The sequence below is a fragment of the Natator depressus genome, chromosome 9 (assembly GCF_965152275.1).
Source record: "Natator depressus isolate rNatDep1 chromosome 9, rNatDep2.hap1, whole genome shotgun sequence".
NCBI classification, from domain to species: domain Eukaryota; kingdom Metazoa; phylum Chordata; order Testudines; family Cheloniidae; genus Natator; species Natator depressus.
Window position 1 is genome coordinate 36,014,382 of NC_134242.1, and position 27,913 is coordinate 36,042,294.

The 27,913-nt window shown below is 40.8% G+C and overlaps 1 protein-coding gene across 1 annotated transcript in view; it reads left to right on the forward strand.

Annotated features, from left to right (window-relative positions):
• Nucleotides 1–27,913, forward strand: part of CUL3 (cullin 3) — a 100,304-nt gene that overhangs the window by 15,791 nt on the left and 56,600 nt on the right. Inside the window, exons 2-3 of the mRNA XM_074963921.1 lie at nucleotides 6,909–7,106; nucleotides 20,402–20,515. Coding sequence (XP_074820022.1) covers nucleotides 6,909–7,106; nucleotides 20,402–20,515 — 312 coding nt within the window. The remainder of the gene's footprint in view (nucleotides 1–6,908; nucleotides 7,107–20,401; nucleotides 20,516–27,913) is intronic.

Sequence of the window (27,913 nt, forward strand, 5' to 3'; positions counted from 1 at the left end):
TGTAAATTTAGTGATGGAAAAAGGTGCTAGATTAACAGATGTGGAAGGAAGTCTTCTTTATTCACAGAATCAGGACAGCATGGACAATAGCATTCCATGACTAGCTATTATTTATCAGTGCCTAAGGGCCAGCCAAGCATGGGATCCCACTATGCTACAGTATAGAGTAGAAGACAGTCCCTGCCCTGAAGACTTTACAATTTAAATAGACAAGAGAGGTGCAGGGTGGGGGGAAGGGGTAGAACACACAAGCAGTGAACAATGTGATGGCAGCAATGACTATATTTAGACTGACATCCAGAATTCCTAAAGTTGTAAATTTTCTAGAATAAGCTTTCAACTATAAAGAGCTTTTGAGTATATTAATTCTGTTTCTTTGATTGCTTGAGAACTGGTGGCTGCTCTAATTTACAGTCGGAATTCAAACAAACCTATAAAAACAATTACTTTCCTAGGAATTTACAAGATATTACAATTGTGGGGAAAAAATACAGAATGTCATAAAAATAGAACCTGAAATCCAGATTCATTAGTCAAGCAATGAAGGAAATTAATGTGTGTCAATCTTATTCTGTTGGGGCCATTTCTAGAAGAGGAAGGATAGTTAAATTTCTGTTCATTAGTTTAAATTCTCAGTCTCCTAAATTTGTCAAAAATGCTGCCAGATCCGGATAAGGATATGGTTTAAAGTCTATTTTATATGGGGCACTGAATACTGTTAGATGATGAAACGCCAACCAGGTCTGCATGTTAGAAAATTTCTTTCTGACTCTGTCTATATCTTGTTGCTGTTGCCCTTAATTTAATCTTTTAAATTGGAAAGAACTGTCCCCTCTCCATTAAGTCTTTGGAAAATGCTGTTGCAACTCACCCTACTGTTTAATTTAAAAGAACCCGCCTCCTTTCTCTCTCCCATCCTCAAACTGTCTGAGAAATGGGCTCTGAAAAGCCCTCACAAGCAGCAGTGATTTAATTTTTAGTTTTCATTTGAAAGCTAATATAGTGCATGAATTGAACTCTACAACTGAACAGCAATTCATTATTTTAAAACATTTACGTCAACAGTTCAAGTAAATCTATCGATGCGAGGCAGGGAATGAGCAAGGAAGAACATTAGGGGACTGGTTCTTCATTCAGAATTGCTAGTGTGGATCTGTGAGCACCCTTTTGTTGTGAGGGGTCTGCTCTAGTGGATCAAATTGCAGAATCAGGGCTTTAATTTTCTAATAATACATATATGCCTGTTCTTATCTAAGGATCTCAATCTAGATCTCAGAAGTACATAAATGTTCTTATGACATCACAAACTAATTTTATGTCTCTTAACTACCATATTGGAACTTTCAGTATGTTTGTTTTTATGGAGACAGTTTTTGTTACAGCTGTCTTTAGAAAAATATTTTCATTTTATTTAAAAATTTTCATTTGTGACAGCCTCACAAGCTAAACAACCCAGAGGTAACGGTTCATTGACATTCTTATTTAGTTTTGAGGAAGCAAATATTGGCCAGTGTAAGGTCCTATGTATTTTGTGCAGAAGTTTTAAACAGAGCTTTTTAACAGAGGGGAAAACTGTAAGACTCTTCTTACTAAAACTTACATACGTAACTTATTCACTGCTGCAATACATAGTCATTTAAGTTCTTAGAAAGCTTTGATTTGCCAGAAAACCGTCGTTGCAAAGCAAGTCAACTATTTTTGATGTCTAAGTAGGGGATAATATTCTCTTAATTTGTCATGATAAAACTTCAGCAAACCCATTTCCTAAAATTTATTCAAGTGCTGCTGCTACTTGAAAGAGAGAGATAATTAATTGAAGGAGAATATGAAGCTACACCGAAAGATGGAATATTTAATATCAAATATTAAAAGGTAATATATTTCAAATATTCTTTGTGATAACTTTGTAAAGTTGTCTTCTATAGCTTGAAATTTCCTGGAATTTCCCTTCTGCAGTTCTCTGAAGTGGCCCCAGTATGTGAGTTATGATTAGAGCAGCAGGTGGTTTACCTTTATATTTGGGGCAGATAAGGATAAAATAGCAAATTCTAACTTTAATCCCAGTCCCACCAAAGAATAGAAAATTAAAGTTGACAGAATTTATTATTCCTATTACAGGGAAGGGCTTTTACTCAAGGTAATGCCTCAGTCCCAAAAAGAATGGAAAGGGGGTGAAGACCTGTTCAAGACCTCAGATATTGAACATCTTTATACAGCATTGAAAGTTCAGAATGAGCACCTTGGCCCCTATATACCCTCCCTCAGCTCAGGTGACCGGTTTACAGGCTTCAGTTTGAAGGATGCTTCTTTTCGTTTGGATATTCATCCTGCTCACAAAAGGTTCCTGCAGGTCACAGTGGGCCAGAAGCACTTTGAATACAGAATGCTCCCTTTTAGGCTCTCCATGGCCTCAGGTTATTTATGAAAGGTGTTGTGGTGATGGCTGCATACCTCTGTAGACAGGGGAGACCGATATAGCCTTACCTGGACAATTGGCTGCTTACTGGTTGGTCATACCAGGAGATACAAGCAACAGTCACTACCACAATTCAACTCTTTGATTCCCTAAGACTTCAGACATTTTGGACAAGTCCATATTAACACCTGCACAAACGATACAATTAATCGGGTGGACCTGAACTTAGACACAGCAGGGCCCTGCTTATCTCTGGACCAATTCCTTGCCATGAGGAATCTCCTCGGCCAGCTTCATCTCAGCCCTCAGACTACAGTCCAATCCTGCCTGGTTCTGTAGAGGCATGCACTTATGTCACCCCGTTGACATGATTGCATCTACAATGTCTCCAGATCTGCATGTTCCAGGGCCTACTGTCCCAAAATGAGGGCAGTGTAAAGCACCTCAGTCCAGCATCCCTACATCTGGCAGCATAGCTTTAGGATGGACAATGAGCATAGAACAAACCTGCTTTCAAGACATTTGAGCCATCCTCCAGAACAGCAGGAGACGCACTATGGGAAAATGCTGCTGCTCTCTCTTTCGTGCCAGCAGCATCACTTTCTATTGAGGTGTCAGGTATCCCTCCCCTACTGGAGTATCTTCTTTTGCTAAAGACACCTGGCTTGTCGATCAGCTCCCTGTGAGTACATTTGGCAGCTGTTAGCTCTTTCCAGTCCCTGGTGGAGGCTGCCCTGTTTTTACTCATCCTTCTATCACAAAGTTCCTGAGTGGCATCATAAGGACATTTTCTCTAGCTTTGCAACCAGTTCCTGCCTGGGATCTGAACTTCATTCTTTCTGCTGTCCTTTTGAACCTTTAGCCCCTTTTTCCCTCCGGCACCTTTCTTTGAAGATCACCTTCTGATAGCTGTTGTCTCTGCTCAAAGGTAGGGAAACTTGGAGCTCTTATGGTAGACCCACCTTATACAGTTTTTCACAAGGGCAAGGTTTCTTTAGGTCTATGTGCTAAGTTCATACCTAAGGTGACCTTTTGAGTTTCATCTTAATCAGGCTATACACCTACCAGTGTTTTATGCTAAACCTCCCTGAAACATGGAGAAGGCAAGTCTCCATTCCCTAGACATACAGGGCTCTTGCCTTCTCTCTGCAAAGAACAACTCCTTTTCAGAAATCTCCAGGGTTGTTCATTGCTGTCGCCATGAAAATAGAAAGGAAAGCTGTCTCTTCCCAAAGACTAAGTGGATAGCCTCTTGCAATTTTCTCTGCTATGATGTTATGAAAGCCTCTCCTCCTCAAACTGTCAGGGCCCATTCTATGATTGCTCAGGTGGTACCAGTAGCTTCCTTACAGGGAATTCCCCTCTCTGAGATTTGCAGAGCAGCCACCTGGGGCTCCTTACACGCTTTCACCAGGTATTCCAAGCTTTGACTACAGATACCTCCTTTGGCTCAGCAATCCCCCACTCTGCTATTGTTACAGCAATACTTCCTCACACCTCCTCTTCAGTGACCACTGCTTGGGAGTCACAGTAAATACTCCTAGGGAGCAGCACTCTTAAGAAAAAAGGAATGTTACTTACCTTATGGTAACTGGAGTTCTTGAAGATGTATGGTCCCTATGGGTGTTCCATGACCTCTCTCCTTACCTTCTGCTTGAGTCAACCTGATTCACAGTAGAGTCCAAACTGGGGGCTGGTCGATTTGCTCCATCCTTTATGCCCTTGGATGGAAGCATGAGGTGGCACAGTTATGAACCTATGGACCCTGCTGCCGAAGAAATTTTGGTTCAAAGCATATGCGCACCACAGTGAATCCCCATAGGGACCACATATCTCTACTCCTTTCCCTAGTGTGTGTTAACATAGTACTGTTTGAAATGGGACTACGTTAGTATACATTTGGTAATTTTTAGTGCACATCAGCAGGGTCTGCATAGGCCAGTTAGTGCGCAGCACACAAGTGTGCACTAGATTTACACCCCTCTGGTGCAGACTAATGTGCTGTGTATACAAGCCTTTAGTTCCAAACTAAGTGCATGCCTACACTGACCTGCAGTTTATACTAAGAGGGTGTGAATTGCAGCATGCACCAAAGTGCTGTACTGTAATTCCCTGTGTGGACACTGTGGGCACAAACTTAAAAGTCCTTAGTTTGCACTAATGAAGTCCTCTAAAACAGGACTTCATTAGTGCCAACTAAGCTTCAGAAGAGAGACCGTATCAGACATGTAAATTTTAAAGATAAACAAGACAATATTAAAAATAGGATTACTTAGTAATACATATTAACATTTTGAAGATGGGAGGGGAAATTCTTTGCAATTAATCTTTTAAGAGGCCAGAGTCCACATAAGTTGTGTACTATTTAAAAGCCTTGGGAACCCAATTTTGAGATTCTTGCCATTTGTTCTCATGCATTTTGTACTGAATATGTGAAACCCCAATTTTGGCCATAGTTAAGAGGACAAGGTATATATTTACGCAGAAATTAGTCTGACTGCTCTAGGGTATTCATATTTCAGGACTTGTCTATGCAGGCCACTTTACTTCCGAATGAGAACTCCACATAGGTGAGGCTTATACCATGGCCTAAAATTTGTCAGGTTGTATGTTAGTGTGGGTGAAAACTGGAGATTGGTTTCAGAGTAACAGCCGTGTTAGTCTGTATTCGCAAAAAAGAAAAGGAGTACTTGTGGCACCTTAGAGACTAACCAATTTATTTGAGCATAAGCTTTCGTGAGCTACAGCTCACTTCATCGGATGCATACTGTGGAAAAGATCTTTTTATATACACACACAGCATGAAAAAATACCTCCCCCCACCCCACTCTCCTGCTGGTAATAGCTTATCTAAAGTGATCACTCTCCTTACAATGTGTGTGATAATCAAGTTGGGCCATTTCTAGCACAAATCCTGGACTTTAGGTAAGCTATTACCAGCAGGAGAGTGGGGTGGGGGGAGGTATTTTTTCATGCTTTGTGTGTATAAAAAGATCTTCTACACTTTCCACAGTATGCATCCGATGAAGTGAGCTGTAGCTCACGAAAGCTTATGCTCAAATAAATTGGTTAGTCTCTAAGCTGCCACAAATACTCCTTTTCTTTTTGGAGATTGGTTGGTTGTTATATTTCGGGGGAAAACAAGAATTTTTTCCCTGTGGAATCAGGGTTGAGTCCTATGAAAACTCTATTTTTGAAGGAAAAAATGTCATAAAAAAAAAAAGATGCTCTTGATGGTGTACAGTAACTCCTCATTTAACATTGTAGTTATGTTCCTGAAAAATGCAACTTTAAGTGAAATGATGATAAGCGAATCCAATTTCCCCATAAGAATTAATATAAATAGTGGGGGTTAGGTTCCAGAGAAAAAAATTTTTTTGCCAGACAAAAGACACACACACACACACACACACACACACACACACACACACACACACACACACACACACTATAAGTTTTAAACAAACAATTTAGTACTGTACACAGCAATGATGATTGTGAAGTTTGGTTGAGGTGGTGAAGTCAGAGGGTGGGATATTTCCCAGGGAATGCCTTACTGCTAAATGATGAACTAGCAGTGCGCTGAGCCCTCCAGGGTTAACTCGTTGTTAATGTAGCCTGATACTCTACAAGGCAGCATGAATGGAGGGAGGGGAGACAGCATGGCAGACAGAGACACAAACTCTGTGTGTGAGTGTGAGAGAGAGAGAGAGATGCGCATTTCCCCTTTAAGTAGGCTGACCCCACTTTTAAGTACACTGGCTTGTTAAGTTAATCAGCAAGCTGAGACCACAGCTTCTGCCAGGAAGCTCCCTCCCTCCTAAGCCCTGTGGTGTGTGTCCCCTACTCTATGGAAGATGGGGTAAGTGGGGTGCAGGAGCAGGGGAGGGGGACACCCTGACATTAGCCTCCCTCTGGCCCCCACCCCTGCACAGCAAGCAGGATGCTTGGGGAGCAGCTTCAAGGCAGAGGACAGGAGCAGCACATGGCAGTGGGGGAAAGGACAGCTGAACTGCCCAATAGATAGCCTGCTGGGTGGCTGCTGCACAGGGAACCTAGGGGAGCGGGAAGCTGATAGGGGGGCTGCCGGTCCACCCTGGTTCCGAACTCCTACCAGCTAGCTGCAATGGGCTCTTCCTGCAAGCAGTGGACAAAGCAGGCGGCTGCCAAACGACTTATAAGGGAGCATTGCACAACTTTAAACGAGCATGTAACAACAAAACAACGTTAACTGGGATGACTTTAAGTGAGGAGTTACTGTACTTGGAAAAATCATAGCAAAGGCTATCTTTGACTCAGTGAAGTTAATCCCTACCAATCTTGTCAACTTTCGTTGATCTAAGGTTCTGATAAATGTCATAAATTTTGAATCAGAGAAATTTGACAGAAGCCATTACTGCTGCTTTCAAATTACAGTGGTTTCCAGCTAATTTTCTGGTAGCCACAGTTCTTAATTCTGGAAAATACTAATTTATTTTCTTCAATATTGCAGATGACCATGGATGAGAAATATGTAAACAGCATTTGGGATCTCCTGAAAAATGCGATCCAGGAAATCCAGCGTAAGAACAACAGTGGTCTCAGCTTTGAGGAACTGTATAGGAATGCATATACTATGGTGTTACATAAACATGGAGAAAAATTGTACACTGGACTACGAGAAGTCGTCACTGAGCATCTCATAAACAAGGTATCTAACTAAACTAAATTTTAAATCAGTGGTTTTCTTGCTGATATGTAAGATGAACAGTATATAATTGCGGTTTGTGACAAAAATCCAAGTTTTGGTACTTTAGTTTTAAAACAATGTTTTTACTCAGATATAATACCAGTTTAGGACTAATGTCAAGCATAAGATGATCTCATGTTAGAGGTACCATTTATGTTTAAACTACTAATGAATAATGAAATGTGCAAATTTAAATGTTTATGAATATGTGAATCAAGAAATCACTTTTAGTTGAATCATTATTGCATGATTACATAGATATGTCTGCTAACCTGTTTGTTTGTTTATTTATTTATTTATTTATTTTTTTAAGTTGTGGCTTTTTGGTAGAATTGAATGGCTTTCTTGGGTGAGGTCGGTTTCACTTACTAGTAATAATAACCCCATTTTTCAGTCTGGGAACTAACTACATCCCGGAATAAGAACTTGCTTGTAATGGACTTTGTTCATGATCTAATACAATAGTTGTGCTGGGATTACATTATATAGAGAGTAGAGAGGCATCGTTCAATGCATAAAATCAACTTGACAAAAAACATCCTGAACAGTCCGAGTCCTTAAATTTCAGTCTTTTCAAAACATACATTTAATTTAGCCTAAAATTTTAAATAAACAATCCTTTTGATTCTGAATATATAAGATATAAAGACCTTCCATCTCGCCTCAAACCACAGATTGGACCTGTGTGGCTTTGTGTTGGTGAAGAAAAGCAGTCCTGTTTAGATCTGGCGTAGCTAGCTCACGTTAGCTAAACCCAGCCTTGACTTGACCTTTTTCTGAGTTGAAACAAGGCTGAAAACTTATTGCTCTAAAGAGGTCCAGCACTTGTGGCAGAATCAAAGATGCAGCCTGGAGAACAGCTGCTTTTCCACTGTGCCCATTGTATGTACTGACCAAGGCACTCGGGTAGCATCACAGCCTATCATGCCCTTACTGCACAGTTTAGTGAGTTGAAGTAATCAGTGGACTGCTTCCCATTTTTGGTGGTTCTTTCAGGTGAAGACGTTTTAAAGTCTTCAGTCCAGACCACTTCTGTCTAAAATATGCTTTAAATATATATATATATTTTACACTGTGTGAATGCAAGGACAGGTTGAGTATAAAGTGACTATAGGATTTTGCACGTATATGTCCTTTTATTGTAATGTAATTAATGCCTCAGAGATATTAATGAATTTGTCAAGACTAGTCATGTAACATGGTAAATGTCTGAGACTTTTAGAAATCTATGCCTGTAAACATTTCTACATTATCATGGGCTTAGTGGTGTTTAGGAGCATATACACAGGTGGTATTAGTTGGTTCGGTTCTGAAATTAGACATCCCTTCAGTTTTCTTGTAGTACTTGTTGCAAGGCAGATGAAACGACTAATTACAGTTCAATCTATTTAATTGAGCATTTTACTTAACTGAAAGTTTAGTGGAAAAATCGTCACATCTTTGATAGCTCTTTCCAACACTACTACTTATGTCAGTATTTGAAACATTAAGTATCTAATTAAATCACTGGAATGCATTCTAGTCACAGGTGTTCACTTATCTATACCTTCAAAGAACAAATGGTGGATACTAGGGCTGGTTGGGAAAATTCTGACAAAACATTTTTTGCTAATTTGTCAAAACAAAACATTTAGTGGGGACAGCTTGATTTGATGAAGTTCCAATAGAATACAGGCATGTTTAGAAAACTGCCTGGTTTCCTGTCAGTTCACCTGGCAGACTGCATTGGACAGGGGGACTGCAGGGTCTGTGGTTCCAAGGCAACTCAGTTGGTAGACAGCACTGGAGCTGGGGCTTCATTCTTTGTGGATACCCTTGTGAGAACAGGTTACGTTCTCGTAATTAAGTATACCAGATATGGTGCTTGCGCTGTGCATGTAATACAGAGGTTTATCTGTGGTTAATAGACACCAGAGATTAGCGAGCTGCTACTCATCTATTTGAAAGCATTTTTCATGGTTAGTGGTGGTCAGGTTTGGAACACAAATGTATATTTTTCTTGTGTAGGTGGGAACTCTTGCTCTGCTATCTTTTAATTGCTTGTTGAAAGTTGTGTTCAGCCAGACTTTACTTAGGAAGAGACCAGACCAGGGGTAGGCAAACTTTTTAGCTTGAGGGTCACATCTGGGTATAGAAATTGTATGGTGGGACATGAATGCTCACGAAATTGGGGGTTGGGGTGCAGGAGGGGGTGACGACTCCAGCTGGGGGTGCGGGCTCTGGGATGGGGTCAGAAATGAGGAGTTCAGGATGTGGGAGAGGCCTCAGGACTGGGGCAGGGGATTAGCGGGCGGAGAGGGTGAGGGCTCCAGCTGGGGATGCAGGCTCTGGGGTGGGGCTGGAGTGCAGGACGGTGCTCCGTACTGGGACCAAGGGGTTCGGAGAGTGGGAGGAGTATCAAGGCTGGGGCAGATGGTTGGGGTGCGGGAGGATTGAGGGCTCTGGTTGGGGGTGCAGGCTCTGGGGTGGGGCTGGGGATGAGGGGATTGGGGTGCAGGCGGGTGCTCTGGGCTGGGCCTGAGGGGTTGGAGGGCAGGAGGGGGATCAGGGCTGGGGCATGGGGGGGGCTCAGGGGTGCAGGTGCCAGGCGGTGCTTACTGGAAGCAGTGGCATGTCCCCCCTCCAGCTCCTAAGCAGAGGTGTGGCCCTGGGGGGGGGGGGAGCGGAAGTCTTTACAATGTCTTCATCTGAAAGTTCCCGGCCAATGGGAGCTGCTGGGGGCGGTGCTTGGGGTGGGGGCAACGTGCAGAGCCCCCTGGCTGCCACCATGCATAGTTGCTGGAGGGGGGATATGCTGCTACTTCCAGGAGCCCCACAGAAAGCTCCCCACCCCGCTCCCCGGCTGGAGCGCGAAGCGGGGCAAGCCCCTGACCCCGCTCCCTGGTAGGAGCTTGAGGGCCAGATTAAAAGGTCCAACAGGTTGGACATGGCCTGTGGGCTGTAGTTTGCTCACCCCTGGACCAGGCCTTTTGAGGAAAAAAGTTATGTAACTTTAAAAAACAAAAAGCCACTAGCTGATACTTTTTTTGCAATATATTTAGTTGTAATTAAAATCATTAATGTTTTCCCCTGCCAAGTCCCAGCCCCACTTGTGAGCACTGGCACTAAAATTAAAATGTAACAAGTATAAAACTTAAGAAAGATAAAATTAAAAAAAACCCTGTATATTAACTTTAGCTAGATAAAAGTATTAAACCACCCTCACAGTGGTTCAAGTATGAAATAGGTCTGAATTGTTGTAGGTAGTGGGACACCTAACTTTTACATTTGCAGTTTCTTCTGTGTATTGTGTAGTTAATGAGCTTAAAAATAGCTTTTTGTAGTTACTTGAATTATAGTTACACCTTCAGGTGCTAACCAAGATTGAGGCTTCTTTGAGCTAGGTTTTGCATAAACACAAAGCAAGAAATCATTTTTGCCCCCTACAGTTTACATTCTAAATAGATAAGACAGGTAAAGAATGGGAAGGGAAATGGAACAAGTGACGTTCTGTGTCCAAGATGACATGGCAGTTCAGTGGTAGAGATTAGAATAGAAACCAGGTGTCCTAACACCTAGTCCAGTGCCATATCTACTGAACCACGGTGCATTTAAGCAGTGGGAGATCATACTGTCTATCAAATCTAAATAGATTGATAGATAACTTTGTTCAAGTGATGGCACATGTGTATTTGCTCCACGTACAGTTGCTGGAATTTTTTTCCTCAGTGGTAACTATCTGGGTGGCTTGAGCGCCCTCTTCTGCTGTATGCCACTGTATCTAGTAGTATAAATGGCCAGCTGACCATGAGCCCACTCAGTTCCTTCTTATTGCCCGTGATGGTTGCTCGAACTGTTCTTCTTGCTCTTCATAGACCTCGAGAGGTCATCTAGTCCAGTCCCCTGCACTCACGGCAGGACTAAGTATTATCTAGACCATGTACTCTCAGTGGACTCTGTTCTCCTGCATTTTATTGTAAATAGTTTAGTGTTTGCTTTGTTAGGTTTTTACTCCATCTGATGATTTTGGTTGATTCCTGGTTCTGAGGGACATCTCAGTCACCAGGCTTCAAGGCCTGCATTTCCTGCCATAGGCCTATGCCCTTGAGCGACCCACACTCAAGTTGCTTGAAGTGCCTTGGGGAAGATCACGTTGGGGAGCGTTACCAAATTTGCAGGGACTTTAAGCCTTGCACGAAGAAAGATCACGAAGTCAGGCTAAACTTTTTACTCATGGAGACCTCCATCTGAGCCAGGTTGGTAAAACTTGGCACCGAATGCCTCAATGTCGGTAAGGAGTGTGCCTTTTACTGTGCCTGAGTCCCAACAACCACTTTGCCATCCCCAGTGCCTAGGAGGTATTAGAAGCAGACTGCTGAAAAGGGGGGATCCCCAGCACTGAAGTCTGCTTGGCATAGGGATAAGTGGAGTGCAGTCTGAGTAAAAGCACTCCTCTGCTTCAGAACCACAGAAGATGACACTGTTGATTACAGCAGCTTAGGTAGGCTCTGTTAAGCCCAGAGCTAGAGGAAGCACCTTCCACATCTGTGGCACTGCATTGTATAAAGTTTATCTTGGAATCGATCATACTAGAGGCATTTGCAGCTGCCAGAGACCTCCTGACTCTGTCAGTGCCAGTATTGCTGGCAGTACAAGAGTTGATGCTATCAGTTCTGGCGAACACAGGAGAACCAGCAGGACTGCTACAGCAGTCGGTATCATGCTAGCCTCATGTACCCCTGATGGCTTGTCCTTCTGTACCATCAAAGGGAAAACCCACAATGTTTGCTTTACTGCAGGCCTCTCAGTGTTGGCACCGATCGCCAACACCGATTGTCTGGAATGGCGCCTCCATGGTCAGTGGAAGGAGAGTTGTCGTCTTCTGAATTGGAGGTCAGGTACAACGTTTCCCAGTCTCGGAGCCACACTCTCTACCCCTCCTCCAGATGTTTCCATCCTTTCATGTATCCTGTCACGGGAGCACCATAGAGTGGGTGGCCAGGAGATCACTGGGGGCCCTATACCTGTCCAGTGTCTTTTTTTTGGAGTCTGTGGGTCTTTCCCCGTTTCCAGATCGAATTCCGGGCACTTCTATTCGGTGGCATTGGAAAGGCCCGCGGCACCTCCTCACTGGGAAGCACCCATTCTTGACTCTGGTACAGAGTCCAGTGCCAGACAGCAAGAGCCAGCTCCAGGGCAGATTGGCAGAGGCCCTGGGGGTTTTCGCCTTCCTCTGCAGTGTGGGACACAGGTCACTTGCTGGAGGATTCTCTGAACCTTGAAGTCTTTAAACCACGATTTGAGGACTTCAGTAGCTCACATAGACATAGGTTAGGGGTTTATTACAGGAGTGGGTGGGTGAGATTCTGTGACCTGCATTGTGCAGGAGGTCAGACTAGACTATCATAATGGTCCCTTCTGACCTTAAAGTCTATGAGTCTGAGCTCAACAGGACCCTGCAGATCAGGAAATGGAGGAGCATCTGCAGCCAGTGCTGGGCTTCTCTTCCTCTTCCCCTCATGAGGGAGTCTCAGGAGGGGTCATGTCATCTTCCCAGATGACACTAAGGCACACCAAGAATTGTTAGAGGGTTGCTTTAAATCTGGGCATACAGGTGGAGGAAGTAAAAGAATCCTCACACTGCCTGGTCAGTATTTTAGCCACTGCAGATCCTTCCAGAATGGCTCTTCCTCTCGGTGAGACAGTTAAGGGTCTGTGGCAGACCTCTGCATTCTTCTCCCCACTTCAAAACGGGCTGAGAACAAGCATTATGTGCCTGCCCGAGGTTATGAGTTCCTGGTCCTCTCAGTGGCAACTCCAGTCTCACTTCGGTTGCACCTGGATTTGATCTCTCAGGACCACAATCAGCTGCTCCACCTGAACTGGCAGTCCCTTAATTTAATGGCCTGGAAGCTCCAGGGTTAAATCCCAAAGAGGAAGCTGGCTTGGAACAAGTTTGCTGGGTCTTACTAAATAGCAGAAAGCTCTCGGCCAAGGCAACTGACCTGTCAAAATGGAAGCAGTTCTCTATCTGGGATTGTCAAACTGGAGTCTCACCAATGCAGATGTCCATCCAACATATGCTCAACTTTTTGCTGTACCTGAAACAGCAAGGTTTAGCAGTTTTCTCTATCAAGGTTCACCTGGCAGCAGTATCAGCTTTTCACTCTTGCATGGATAACTTTTATGTTTTTTCTAATGACATGACAATTTGATTCCTTAAAAGCCTGGAAAGATTGTGCCCTCAATTAAGGGAGCCTGTTCCTTTCTTAGGACTTGAACTTGGTTTTGTCTAAACTTATGAGACCACCATTTGAGCTTTTGGCAAAATGCTGTTTACTATACCTTTCGTGGAAGAGGGTTTTCCTAATTCCTATCAGTTCTGCCAGAAGAGCCTCTGAACTGTATGCCCTTGCATCCGATCCACTGTACAGCCTTCTTTAAAGATAAGGTGCACTTATGTCCTCATCTGAGTTTTCTCTCTAAGGTAGTTGCAGATTTTCACATCAGTCCATGTAATTATCTGTATTTTACCCCAAACCACATGCAAATAGGGATGAGCAACGGTTTACACATTGGATGTTAGATGAGCACTGGCATTCTACATAGACAGGACCAAACCGTTTTGTGGCTATAGGGACAGAAGGAAAAATCTTTCAGGGTCCTAACAGAGAATTTCATCTTGTATCTGTGCTTGTTATGATCTAGTAAGCATTTGACCACCATGCAAGCTGGTTGCTCGCTCTGCAAGATCGCAAGCATTCCTCAGCGGCATTCCTAGCACAGATTCCCTATCCTGGACATGTGTAAAGCAGCAACTTGGTTACCAGTGCATACTTTCTCTTCCCATTATGCCATCATCTAGTACTCTAGAGACAATACCAAATTTGGTCGAGCTGTACTACAGTCTGTGTGTATGTGAACTCCGATCCCTGTGCTTGGGAGTCACCAAGAGTCAAATGCTCATGTGCAATCATTTGAAGAATTAAAAACAGTTACTAAACTTTTGTAACTGTTTGTTTTTCTTTGAGATGTGTTGCATGTGTCCATTCTGTGACCCATTCTCCTACCTCTCTACATTGGAGTTTCCAGAAAGAAGGACCTGAGGGGGCTCAGGGTCGACTGGGCCATTTAACCTTGTGCCAGTGGTGTGCAGCGGCAGAGCGTGCTCAAGCTGCCCCAAGAGGTCCTGCTGAGGGAAAAATTTCCAGCATCTATGTGTGGGGTGCGCACACACCAAGAGTGGAATGGACATGTGCAACATATGTCAAGGAACAACAGTTACGAAAGGCAAGTAACCATTTTTTGGTGACATCACTGCTGGTCCTATGCCATCTGTATCTGGCACCTTGCACTTCATTTGTATCTGTTTTCTTGCCCTGGGCTTAGCTCCTAGCTTTACCTTGGGGCTTTACCCTTCCATGGCTTGGTCCCACACATTCCAGATAGTGTTGTCCCTTTGCTCCATTTGTGACACAGCTATGCCGGGACAAAAATCTCACCCTAAATATAACAAAAGCCAGCAGGCCTAGAGCCCCAGAACCTTTTGCTGATAAGCAATACCATGGCTAGAAAAAAGGAAAAACTACAGTTAAAAATAATAAAAAGTTAAAATGTTAGAGGAGAGAGTTGTGTGGTGGTTTTTTGTTTTTGTTTTTAAAAAACCTGGTAGATAATCCAAATTGACACTAAAATACCATACCACAGAGTATTTTCCTTCATGGGTAATTGGCATATAGTGTGTGTGTGTTTAAGGTATTTACATTTTACAGTAATCTGTGTATATTTAAAAAAATGTAAAAATCTTTTACTAGAAAGCAAATGTGATTCAGTATCATGTTTTTTATTCTTTCCTCTAGAAAAGGGGCAAAGGGTGAGGAACAAATATTCCTCATGGAAAATACAAAATTACACTTTAATACCTTATTTTAAAGCTACATGTGAATACAGAGTATCTAATGTCACAAATGTAGAAACTCTTTTACTTTAATAATACCATATTATAATGAATGGAAAACCTCTGCAATAAAAGCTTTTAACTCGAATTTTAGCTAAAAAGCAGATTTAGGCCCCAGTTCAGGAGGTACTTAAACATACTTAAGTACCTTCATGAAATGGGAGTCATATATTTTATAATTTTTTTTCCTCCCTACAGAAGATGGATATGGCTAGCTGGGCCAAGTGGTGTAGTTTAGGGAATTACATGGCTGAACTGTTTGTGCTGTACCAGATCTCAAAATTGCAAAAGGAAAAATGTTATACCATAAATCTACTGCACAGCCTATTTAACACTAAGTTAGTTAAAAGTAAAGCTATGCAAGGAGAAAATTTTAAAAAGAAAAACAGTTTCAAAAAAAAGAAAAAGCTAAATTTCTTTAAAAGCCAAGATCTCTCTAAATTAGGGCTGTCAAGCGATTAAAAAAAAATTAATCGTGATTAATCGAGCTGTTAATAGTAGAATACCATTTATTTAAATATTTTTGATATATTCTGCATTTTCAAATATATTTATTTCACTTACAACAGAATACAAAGTATACAGTGCTCACTTGATATATATTTTTATTACAAATATTTGCACTGTGAAAAACAAAAGAAATAGTATTTTTCAATTCACCTAATATAAGTACTGTAGTGCAATCTCTTTATCATGAAAGTTGAACTTACAAATGTAGAATTATGTACAAAAAAATAACTGCACTCAAAAACAAAACAGTGTAAAACTTTAGAGCCTACAAGTCCACTCAGTCCTACTTCTTGTTCAGCCAGTCGCTCAGACAAACAAGTTTGGTTACAATTTGCAGGAAATAATGCTGTCTGCTTCTTGTTTACAATGTCACCTGAAAGTGAGAACAGGCACTTGCATGACACTGTTGTAGCCATCATTGTAAGATATGTACATGCCAGATGCACTACAGATTCATGTGTCCTTTCATGCGTCAACCAACATTCCAGAGGACATGCATCCATGCTGATGACGGGTTCTGCTCGATAACGATCCATAGCAGAGTGGACTGATGTATGTTTATTTTCATCATCTGAGTCGGATGCTACCAGTAGAAGGTTGATTTTCATTTTTGGTGGTTCGGGTTTTGTAGTTTCCGCATCTGAGGGTGGCTCTTTTGAGACTTCTGAAAGCATGCTCCATACCTTGTCCTTCTCAGATTTTGGCCATCACTTCAGATTCTTAAACCTTGAATCGAGTGCTGTAGCTGTTTTTAGAAATCTGATTGATTCCTTCTTTGCATTTTGTCAAATTTGTGAAAGTGTTCTTAAAACGAACATGTGCTGGGTCATCATCCGAAACTGCTATAACATGAAATAGATGGCAGAATGCGGGTAAAAAACAGAGCAGGAGACATACAATTCTCCCCCAAGGAGTTCAGTCACAAATTTAATTAATGCATTATTTTTTAACGAGCATCATCAGCATGAAATCATGTCCTCTGGAATGGTGGTACCAAAGCATATCTGGCACGTAAATACCTTGCAATGCCACTACAAAAGTGCCATGTGAACGCCTGTTTTTGCTTTCACGTGACATTGTAAATAAGAAGCAGGCAGCAGTATCTCCCATTAATGTAACAAACTTGTTTGTCTTAGCGATTGGCTGAAAAAGAAGTAGGACTGAGTGGACTTGTATGCTTTAAAGTTTTACATAGTTTTGTTTTTGAGTGCAGTTATGTAACCAAAAAAATCTACATTTGAAAGTTACACTTTCACGATAAAGAGATTGGACTATAGTACTTGTATGAGGTGAATAGAAAAATACTATTTCTTTTGTTTCATTTTTACAGTGCAAATATTTGTAATCAAAAATAATAATATAAAGTGAGCACTGTACACTTTGTATTCTGTGTTGTAATAGAAATCAATATATTTGAAAATGTAGAAAAACATCCAAAATATTTAATAAATTTCAGTTGGTATTCTATTGTTTAACAGTGCGATTAATCGCAATTAATTTTTTTTTTGAGTTAATTGTGTGAGTTAACTGCGATTAATCAACAGCCCTAGTCTAAATGAAAGTCTAAAACAAATCTTGTGCAAGCTTTCTGTCACCTTTGTGAACATAGGAGGCTATCTGACTTATTCTTAAATACACACGTGTTTAATTGCTTCAGTGTATGTATCTTCTTTATGGTTCTATAGATAACTCACACAGAAAACCTTCAGATAGGTCTTTGCTAGTTTGTTCAGTTTGTCTCGAAGTCTGAAGACAAGTTCAGTGACAGAGCTGTGTCACTGATTGCAAGGCTTCAGCTACCCTTTAACACAGTTACTTTTATAAACTAAACTGCATAAAATACAACTCCAAAGAGTTAATTATGTTGTGACATGTGAGCAAGGCTAGGTAGGGTTTGTCATATTATCAGAGTTAGCCCAGGCTAATCTTGCATGAGCCATCCACACTGCAAAGCCTTAACCAAGTTAGAGCTATGTGGCTGCGTGTACAATGGTAGTGTACTAGCTCCTGTGCTGGGCTGGATTTCTAGCAAGACATCCCTGGTTCTTAATGATGCATTAAAGTGGGCCACTCTCTGAATTCATCCTTAGCGTATGGGTCTTGCTGATGTCACACCACTTTTTTACCAAAAGGCTGGTGTCAGATTCTGGCCAACTAGCAGCCTGTGAGGAGGATTTCTTGAGCAGTATCTCTGATCAAATACTGTGGAATGCAGCTCAAGTGGAGTTGGGGAATGTGGGAGTTAAACACTGACCCAGTGGTTTCCAGTGCAGAAGAATGGAGGAATTAAGTCGACAAAGTAGAGCCCAGGTGGAATTGTGGGATATGTTTTTGAAGGGCTAACAGCACCCAAGCTTGATTAGCTGGCATTCTCACCACAAAGTAGATGCTGCTAACCTGGGCTGAAGCAAAACCCAAGCAAAAAAACTGATTTTGAGCCTGTACTCAACTGTGCCTGCAAGCTTAGGCTTGAAGCACCCTCATAGCTCTGGTTAGAGGTTTTTCTTGGAAGATGGAATGGGGTTAGGGGCAATGTCTGGACTGTAGCCCTCAGTAACTGCAGTGAAGACACCCATAGTGACCACAGATCCTTCTTTTTATGCAAACTGTGGTAGACTTAATATGTGTCTTAGATGAGGAAACGGCAGAGAAATATTTGTGGGAAAGTGAGTGCAAAGAAGCAGCATCCTAAGTGCTTCTACATGTTTTAAAAACACTCAGCATAACACCTCAGCATCTTTGAAAACATTCCAAATACAGCTTAAAGTAAATTCTGGTATCTGAGAAATATAGAGGGCTGCACATGTCTATATTTCTTATATCTGCTAACTTACTGTCACCTGCAAACAGCTAACTTTTGGGTGATATTGGTTAATTACAATTTATTCTATAAGAAACAACATGTAGTGTTTAACTTTTCCATATTGTTATGGTGCCAAGTGCGAATGGTTTGCATGTTGAGGGTCATTGATGTATATGCATCCAAGATGAAACTCAACTTAGCCACGTAGTAACTTCTGTCTCAGTTGTAAAAGGTATTGTATGGATTAATGCATTCTACTTTGTCTAGCCATCTAGACGAGGAGCTGACAGGCACGCTGGGGCTTCTAGATGACAGAGAATGTTAAAACAGTCCCATGTGGAGATAAATGTTATGGGACTGTAAATTTGAGAAAAAACAAAGCCATCTAATGCTGTTTTTGTTCCAGTAACTTCACTTACAGGGTAAGGGATGATAAATTCAAGGGAAATCCTGCTGTACAGTGACTGGCAGCACATTCTGTGTCTATCTAATGACTGCTAAAAGCAAGAGATTGATAATTTGGAAAAAGCTTTAAATGAGACTATGCCAAAACTAGAGTACCAGAGCCTTCAAACTGTCTCTTTAGTAAGGTACCAAGCTCAAAATAACCTCAGTTAGACACTATATGAAATTTTCTGCAATTGAATCATTCACACTGCTCTTGCGAATACAGAGACCTGAAACCAAACAGAATTCATCCCCCTAGATGGTGGGGGGAGACTTCTGACTGACCATAGGCAAGAGGTAAAGGGCAAAAAGTATATGGCAAGACCTGGAAGAGGAGAAAGGAGGGTTATGGCACAACATACTGTCCCCTCCCTCCCCCCCAAATGTTTTACAAAATTTTATAAATAAACTCAGTCATTAGAACATTCCAATAATTAATTATGATTTAAACACCCAAACATTGCAACACGGTGGTAGCTTATGAGAACTGGAACTAGTTTGGTTTCACTGGGTAAACTGAGTGCAACAGTAGACAAACAGCATTAATGGTTAAAAATAAATGAATATCATAGGTTGGGAATTTGTTCATAAAATGTCATTTTTAACCTCCTTACTATCAATTACTGCTTGCCAGCTCCTAGTCCTTTCTCTCTCCTGGAGTTCTGTTGTTAGTGACTGCACTGCTACACTCTGGAGGAATCTCTTACTAGATGAATGCTCCTTTTAAAAACTCTTCTTTGCTGCCAATTCTTCATACCATCCCTTTTTAAACTTTGCTATGTCCAGTGGCCCACCTAAACTCACTTCTGATTGTAACACTTTACAGTGATATTCATTGTTTTGAGTTGCTGTGCAGTGGGAGTCATAATATTCATTTCTGTCATAGAAATCTTGTTTTTATTTTGATTTGCCCGTTACTTACAAAGGGACTGTACCAGCTATATGCAGCTAATACTCTTGGAGAACAAATATAGAATGTTGTATACTAGCTAGTAACAGTCCTTGCCTTTGTATTTGTGGTAAGTAAACCTTCCTTTTCTAGCAGTTTGTTTAATATTTGTATGATTGGTCCAAAATGTAAGTATGTGTATGCTTTTTGTTTGTCTTAAAGATGAATCTTTTTCATTAAAATTAAACTATGGTTTCATTTAAGTACATGCAGTGGATGTCATCAGGACAAAATGACTTCAAATGTCTAAGAATATTCACTTAGTTTTGACACTGCATATTAGGCAAGCTAAATAGCAATACTAGTATGTGTAAAGGTTATGTGCGTTATTCATATTTTGATAATTCAGGCATCACTTTCAAAGCGGATAATGGTGAGTAAGCTTTGGCCTTTTCTCCGCCACCCCCGAGATGTTGAGCACCTGCAATTTCCATTGAATTTGAATAGGAGCTGTTGGTGGGCAGCACTTAGGACAATACCCTAGTAGCTGGCATTCTTGAGATAGTAGCACAGCAAATACATATGGAGTAGCGGTCTGCAGATTTGAAGAAGAACTTTCTAGTGTCAAAACTAATTTGGTAATGTGTCATTATCTTCCTGTTTCATTACAGGTGCGAGAAGATGTGTTAAATTCATTGAATAACAACTTTCTTCAAACACTAAACCAAGCGTGGAATGATCATCAGACAGCAATGGTGATGATTAGAGACATTCTCATGTACATGGTGGGTAATAGTGGTATTCCACTTTTCATCATTTACAGCCTGGTCCTCAGAAATGTAAGCTGCTTTTCTTTTAGACCACTGTGGCAGGAGGAGGAGCAGTAAGGTATGCACAGTAATCTGCTTTCCTAGAGAAGTAATTTATCTCAAAGATAAACTACTAAAAAGCCTACATGAACAAGAAAATGGTAAACTGATCTTTTTATTTCATCATCATGTTTTTGGTAGACAGAGCAGAGCTTATTGAAAGTGTTGTTCAATTCTTTGTTTCTTGCTGTCACTCGTGCTTCAGGGATGGAAAAGGCTTTCAAAAGCCAAGCAAAAAGGTAAGGGTAATTGATTCAGAATACATGGTTTACTTTGTTTTTATTTGGGCAGTTGGTTCTGAATGGTTCCTCTCTTTCAATTAAAGGAGCTTTCACTTTTCTCAGACTTGTGCCAGTCTAATATAGTAGTCTTAAACTGCCTCATGATATTTATGTTTACACGTTCAGCGTAGTCTGCTATTTATCCCTTGATGAGTGAGAACCCAATTTACAGATTGCCAGGTTTCTGAGAGGTGTAAAATTGCAATGAGGTTCCACTCTAAAGTCCTAGATTAGGACACCTCTATTATCACCTCTAAATTTGGCTTGGAGACTTCCAAACATACTCAGTATAAATGCTCAGCAAATCTTGAAGATAATATAAGCAGGATGCTGTAGAATTACAGGAAGACAAAAAATTACCCTGATTTGAATTTCTCTTTTGTCTGTTTTTGTTATCCTGAAACTGAAAACCAGATGGTGACTCTTCCATCAAACTTACAGCATAGTGGAATCTCCTTGAAACTTTGTGCTAGCTGTGTTTGAGGAAAATAGACAGTAAGCAAAATTATTTACGAGTCTTGTTCTGGATTTATGTGGCTCCAAATTATTATTTTTGCTATTGACTTAGTGGGAGCAGAATCATTCATGATGCATGTGTGAACATGTTGCCTTCAATTGGATGGTTGTAATTCAAAAATAACATAAAGATCCTTCAGTGCCTGATAGCTAATAGAGGTCTTCTTTCAACTTGGATGATGGAGTCCTTAGTTTTTTGGGGCTGTAGCACTAGGGTTTTAGTGTGGTTTAAGTTAGCCACTATGGAGTTTGAGCTCTCAGAAGGGAATTTAGTCTCTGGTGAGGAGGTGGTAGAATGGACTCCTATATGCTCTCAAACCACAATTCATATTCCAGAGCCAAAAAACTTGTTTGCAAAAACCAGTTGGGGTTACAAAATGACAGTATTGTACCTAACTACCACATTACTTAGGAAAATAAAAGGATGTGGTGTTGGTCACCGTCAGGAGACAGTATTGTACTAGATGGACCTCTGATTGGTATGGCAATTGCTATGTTCCTTAGTAGGTACTACTTTTTAATTTAGACGACTAAAAATAGGACTTAGGTTAAAGGAGGGGAACAATCAAGTTTAAAATAAATCTTTCATTGAATTCTCTCACTTCGCCTTCTTTCCCTGTAGGTAGTTTTTTATTAATCTTTAAGCTTGTCAGTGCAGGAAATCTGACCACCTATAAGTCTCAAGTGCCAACATTAATATTTCCTTTCTAAATACCTGTTTTCAGCCAATTACAGCTTCTGAATAAAATTATCTGTGCAAAAGCTTGGTGCACACAAGATTTTTTTTTTTTTGAGGTATTTTTGAACTTGAATTGAGAAAAATATACAAGTTATGGCTATGGGTACTTCCTGTGGACCACATCTTGCAGTCTTTACAATTAATTCATTAAGTTCTATGTGTGTTTAGTGGGCATTTTCCTTGAGGTAGATCTTTTATTCTAAGAGTTTCTAATTAATACTCATATGATTTGGTGATCTTCTGGCAACGAAGTCTATGTAAGAATGCATACATCCAAAATGGCAGAAAGGCTTGCATTTTGTGTTACCTACGTTCAGATATTTCAAGGCAACACAGGAAACGTAGTTAAGAATAGTATTTTTCTGAAGTTTGCTTTTACGCATTTTAACAACATGCTTTTTACAACAAACAGAACTGCTAAAGGATAATTAGGAAAAAAGTTATCTTTTTTTAAAATTTGTGGTAACACTCTGCATTAATGTTTCAGTGGAGAGTGCCAGCAGGCTGGATCAAGATCTGGTATCTAGAATTAGTGAGTGATACTGAGGATGATTACAGATACTTCTGCAAGTGAACACAAGTTGTTAGGTGTGTACACCAATCAATCAGTCGCTGGAAGTCAGATCATATTCAACATATGAAGCCTTAGGCCTTGCCTATATTACAAAGGGTTTGCTGGCGTAGCTATACTGGCAAACGCTCCTGGTGTAGACACTTTTTATAGCAGCAAGAGTTCTTTTGCTGACAAAGCTTAAAGCTGTTCCCCCAAATGAAATAAGGTCTACAACAAAATTACTTTTTTGCTGGTGTAATGGCATCTGAAGTAAAGCTTTTGTTGGCATAGCTATGTTAGTTATGGGTGTGATTTTTTTCACACTACTAACTGAGATAGCTGTGCCGACAAAACTTTAAGTGTAGATCAGGCCTTTTAATTCTATAGTTAAAACTTCAAACAGTGTATGGGTGAAAAACACAAGCATTAAAAGACCAAGTCAACCCCTTGTTTCTCCAGAGAATGTAATTTAAATACTTAGCACTTTGGAAATAAAGTACTATATAAACATTAACTGATCCCCAAGACATCTTCAAATTAGTTAAGAAAGAATGATACTTGTTTTACAGACTAGGCAGTGAGACAGAGGTTGTGATTTACGGACTCTGGAGTTCGAGGCTCAGATCCAGCACATTCTGCTAGACCATGCTGTAATCTAACAGGGAAAGAACCACAGTACCACATCCTCTAAGCCAGAGCCCAAGTATGCAGATAAAAGAAGGAAATAAACATTTCATTTTAACTATAAAGTAACATGAATTTGACATATTTATTAATGTAAATCTATGGGTCTAAACACAATAAGTAGATGGATATACAGATAAATTGGAACAGAAGTGACCAAAAGGATTCTGTTTTGAGATAAACTCCGAGATAAATTCGGCAAGGCTAGTAACTAGACAGGAAAGCAAAAAGGATTGGTCTACATCTATTAAGTGTAACTCATAACAAACAATAAGACCAATATCTTGAGAAAATATAGAGATGTATTGAGTTGTGTGCCATCTGTATATAAGAACCAGTTAATGCAGCTTTTGATATAAAGGAATATAGAACTTAAATAAATCCTGTCAAACACTTAGTAGTAAGGCATAAGAAGTTGGATTAATACCCCAGTTTACCAAAAGTCAGGTGCTCAGAAAGGTGGTTAAGCAAGAAAGTGCTCTGCGCCTTGGTTACCAAATTTAGACTGAGATGATTGCTTGTGCTGCAGCATGTCAAGAGTGCCAGTGGATCCAATAAAATAAAGATGGAGGATCATAGTTTGTTTGAATTAGCTAGAACAAAGTTTTAATTGGTCAATACACTACTAAAAGTTAAACAACTTTGTGCTGTGGGACTCTGTTCAGAAGAGCTACACTCCACGAGTCTCCAAGTTATGGTGAGTTGAAATATTAAGACTGTATAGAAACCCTGCTCCCTTATTGGTTTTATATTATAACATTTGAGTGAAATTTAGTGTTTGTAAAGGTGCAGTACTAACAGTCCTGGAGACTGAAGTCCTTTACCTACAGAACTTGTGTAGTCCCAGGAAGATCCAGTTTCCTGATACAGACTTGTCAGTATACCTTAATTGCGGTGTGAAGGAACCAGCAGGGAAAAATATAGTGGTTCAGTCTTCATGCAGAGTAAGTATTCCTCTGTGTGCGCCCATCAGGATACCAGTGAGTGCCATTTATGATAAAGTTTGAGTGTGCACTTATCCTCTAACCCAGTGGTTCTCCCAACTTTCAAATTGTATGATGTTTCTTAAAGTAGGGATTCCCTTGTAGGATCTTTTTGTGGCAACTAGAGTATTTGGTTACGTGAAAAGCAATAGATAAGAGGCAAGATGAATGAGGCTGGTTTAATATGATGGATGTGGCTTTATTTCCTCCTAACGCCTCATATGTATATATATTTCCCCCCCTTTCCTAGTTGTAGTATTTTAAGTTTAATATGGACACTTTCTGGTTGAGCCCACTATGTCAAACCTTCAAGGTCACTTCGTGTGTGTGTGCGCGCACGCCTCTTATTTTGGTGTTATCAACAAAGTGTGGTATTGGTTTAATTTGCATGTGACAGTCATGAATTACTCTGCAGTTACAAGTCCTAGCCATGCAGGGATCTCTGTCTTAAGATTGATGAATACACTATTGAAACTTTCCAGGTTGTTGGGAGGCAGTGTTTTGTTATCAATGTCACATGTTTTACTGTTGTGCTGGAAGCCATTGTGTGGATCATGTTGTATTAAGCCATAATATTTGGTTGTAATCACTAACATAAATTTGGACATAATCACCTCCATTTAAAAATTGCTCCTATATGTTCCTACTCTCAGGATTAACACACCTGACGCATGAACTTGTAGTCTTCTCTAGTGTATGTCTACACAGCAGTCGGGAGGTACAATTACAACTTGTGCAGGCATACCCAAGCTAGCTTTGATTTATGTACCTGGGGTCCCAGACGGGATTGTATCTGGATGGCTAGCTGAGCCTGTGCTGCTGCAGCTACAGTTATTTTTAGCAAGCTAGCTCAATCAAAGCTAGCGCAGGTATGCCCATACATGCTGTCTCAGTAACAGTGTAGCTGTATCGCGAGGGGAAAAAAAAGCAGTGTCTGCTGGGGCCATTCACTCCTCTTCCTTCTCCCAGGACTTGATGGATAAAAATGGTAGTGGGCCCACCAGCCTTTCAGTGTTTTGACTTTTGAAAGTACAGTGAAGGGAGAGGCTAGGGGTCTGCCAGGGTCTGCATAGGGGAGGCTCTCCAGCTCCCTAACTATTCTTCCCCCCGTCCTTCCAAAAACCCCAGTTCCATGCTGCTTCTGTCCACACCCAACAAACCTCCAGGTTCATTCCCAGGCTCCTTCCCTTTTCCTTAGCTCCTCCATTACCCCTGACTCCCCCAAGCCTTTGCACTACTTCAAAGGGGTCATGAAATACATTTCTTTATTGTAGTTTAAATGAATTACTCAACGTTCTATATTAATATGCCTACTAAAGAAGCTGTCAACCCAAAAAAATTCTTGAATCTTTTGTTTTTGTCTGGTTTTCTTACAGACACACTTGCTGACAAGTATTTTGAAATAAATTGCCAAAGTAATTCAAACTGGTGTGATTATACTGTGTTATTTTGACAAATAAAATATGCAGAATTTTGCAGAATTAAAAAATATTGTGAGCAGAATTTATTTATTTTATTATAATTTTTTGGGGGGGGAGTGCAGAATTCCCCCAGGAGTAAATACAAATGATAATTAGGTACATGTTCAGTCTTCTTTTTCTTCTCCATCTAAACTTGGTAGGGCTGCCTCAAGATTCCTATATGTGAGTGAGGCTGGGCTTGGGCTGGTCTGGGCTATTTATTTAGTGTATATATATTATTATTACTGGTGGCATTCTGCACTAAAAAATGTGCCCCAAAAATTAAAAATTCTGTGCACAATATTTTTAAATTCTGCACATTTTATTTGTCAAAATAACACTACATAATTATGCCAGTTTCAATTATTTTGGTCATTTATTTCAAAATACCTGCCTGTAACAGTTCAGACCTGCACAAAAATTCCTCCAGGAATAGAGAGTTAAAGAAACCCCTATGACAACACAGTTCCTGTTTCTCTGCCTCCTTTAGCCCTCCTTCCCCCAAGACCAGCCAGGGTGCCAGACACCCCAACCCCTCCCCCCAGAGCCCAGCCGCAGGGCCCCCCTCAGCCAGTACACCCAAATCTCCCCCTGCCCCCCAGAGCCCAGCTGTGGGGCCCCGTTGCCCAGATACCTTCACCCCCAGAGCCCAGCCATGCCCCGCCCCCCAACCCAGACATCCATCTCCCTCCCCCTCCAGAGCCCAGGGATCCAGAGGGAGAAACGGTCTGATGCTCAGTCCCAGGTTTGCATGGATTTTCCTGTGTGCGGCTCTCTCCTTCCTTCAGGGTATTCTGGGAACTGAAGCTGCCAGGAACCCTTTTGCTGCTTCCTCCCCCCCAGCAGTGTCTTCTGTGTGCGCGCTGGGCTCTGCTGGTTCCAGTAGCCCCTAGTGGTGGCTAGCAGCACTGCAGCCCATTTCTGTCAGGGAAAGGAAATTCTGCCTGCACAACGTTAAGTTCTGCAAAATTCGGCATTGTGCAGTGGTACAGAATTCCCCCAGAAGTAATATATGAGACATTGTGTAGTGCCAAAGAAGTAAAGTTGACCATCTGTGTTTAAATCCACTTACTAACCTTGGTTAGAAGTAACCAATACTAGGTTACTTTGTGGAAACCTTCAGTGCAGTATTTGGCAGCTCTTAATACTCCAGAATAGTCGACTGTTCTCTTGAGGCTTCCATTTGATTAATTAGCTGCCTCTTTCAGCAGGCTTTTTTTTCCCTTACACCAAAGTGAGAACCTAATAGAGAAAAATGAATTACATAAAAAGAAATGTTATTAGAAGAAAATAGCTTTGCCTACAGCAGCAGAAATACTGAAACTTGAACTACATATTTGTCATTTTATTTCACTGAATTATAAACTTTTACAATGATAGACTTTAAGAAACTATTGAACAAAAACAATACATGTTGTAAAAAGAATTGGTCTAATAAAACTTTCAAAAGTCATAGAGCTTTATTTAAAGCCTGTTTCTGAGTAGACTTACCATTTCAGATAGTCTTCTGTTATTAAAAGGCCAGTCTATACCTTTCATTTTAAAATTTCATTTTACCTCCTCTATCATTTTTTTTCCAGATAGCCCTATCTGGTAGGAAACCAGCGTGTTGAGCAGGGTGCTTTCTTTCCTATGGATTTGGAGGGCTTGCTGTAGATTGAAGGGCTCTGCCATGGGAAATGAGTATTATGATCCAACAGAAGGCTTAAGTGTTGGCTTAAAAATTTAGCACTCCCGTATTTTTGCAGTTTTACACTTCTTCTGTTTGTTTCATTTGAATGGACCCTTGATACAACGTATGCTATTGGTTTAAAATAGGATGGAGAGGAAGGTATGTCTGAGTTTTAATCACAATTGTACGACTTGATCAAGTAACCAGTAGCATCTCCCAGTGATGTTGAGACTTAATTGCTTAGCTCTTTAAAGATACGTAAAGTACTGCGTAATGCTAGGTATTATTATTTGCTCTTATTTTATCCTCTAAAATGAGTCGGAACCAAAAGTAGTAAATATGACTGGCATCTATCATTACACTGTGATGCTCATTATGTCAAAACTTATTATACGCGTCCCCACATATAAGCACAGGTAAAGTCAT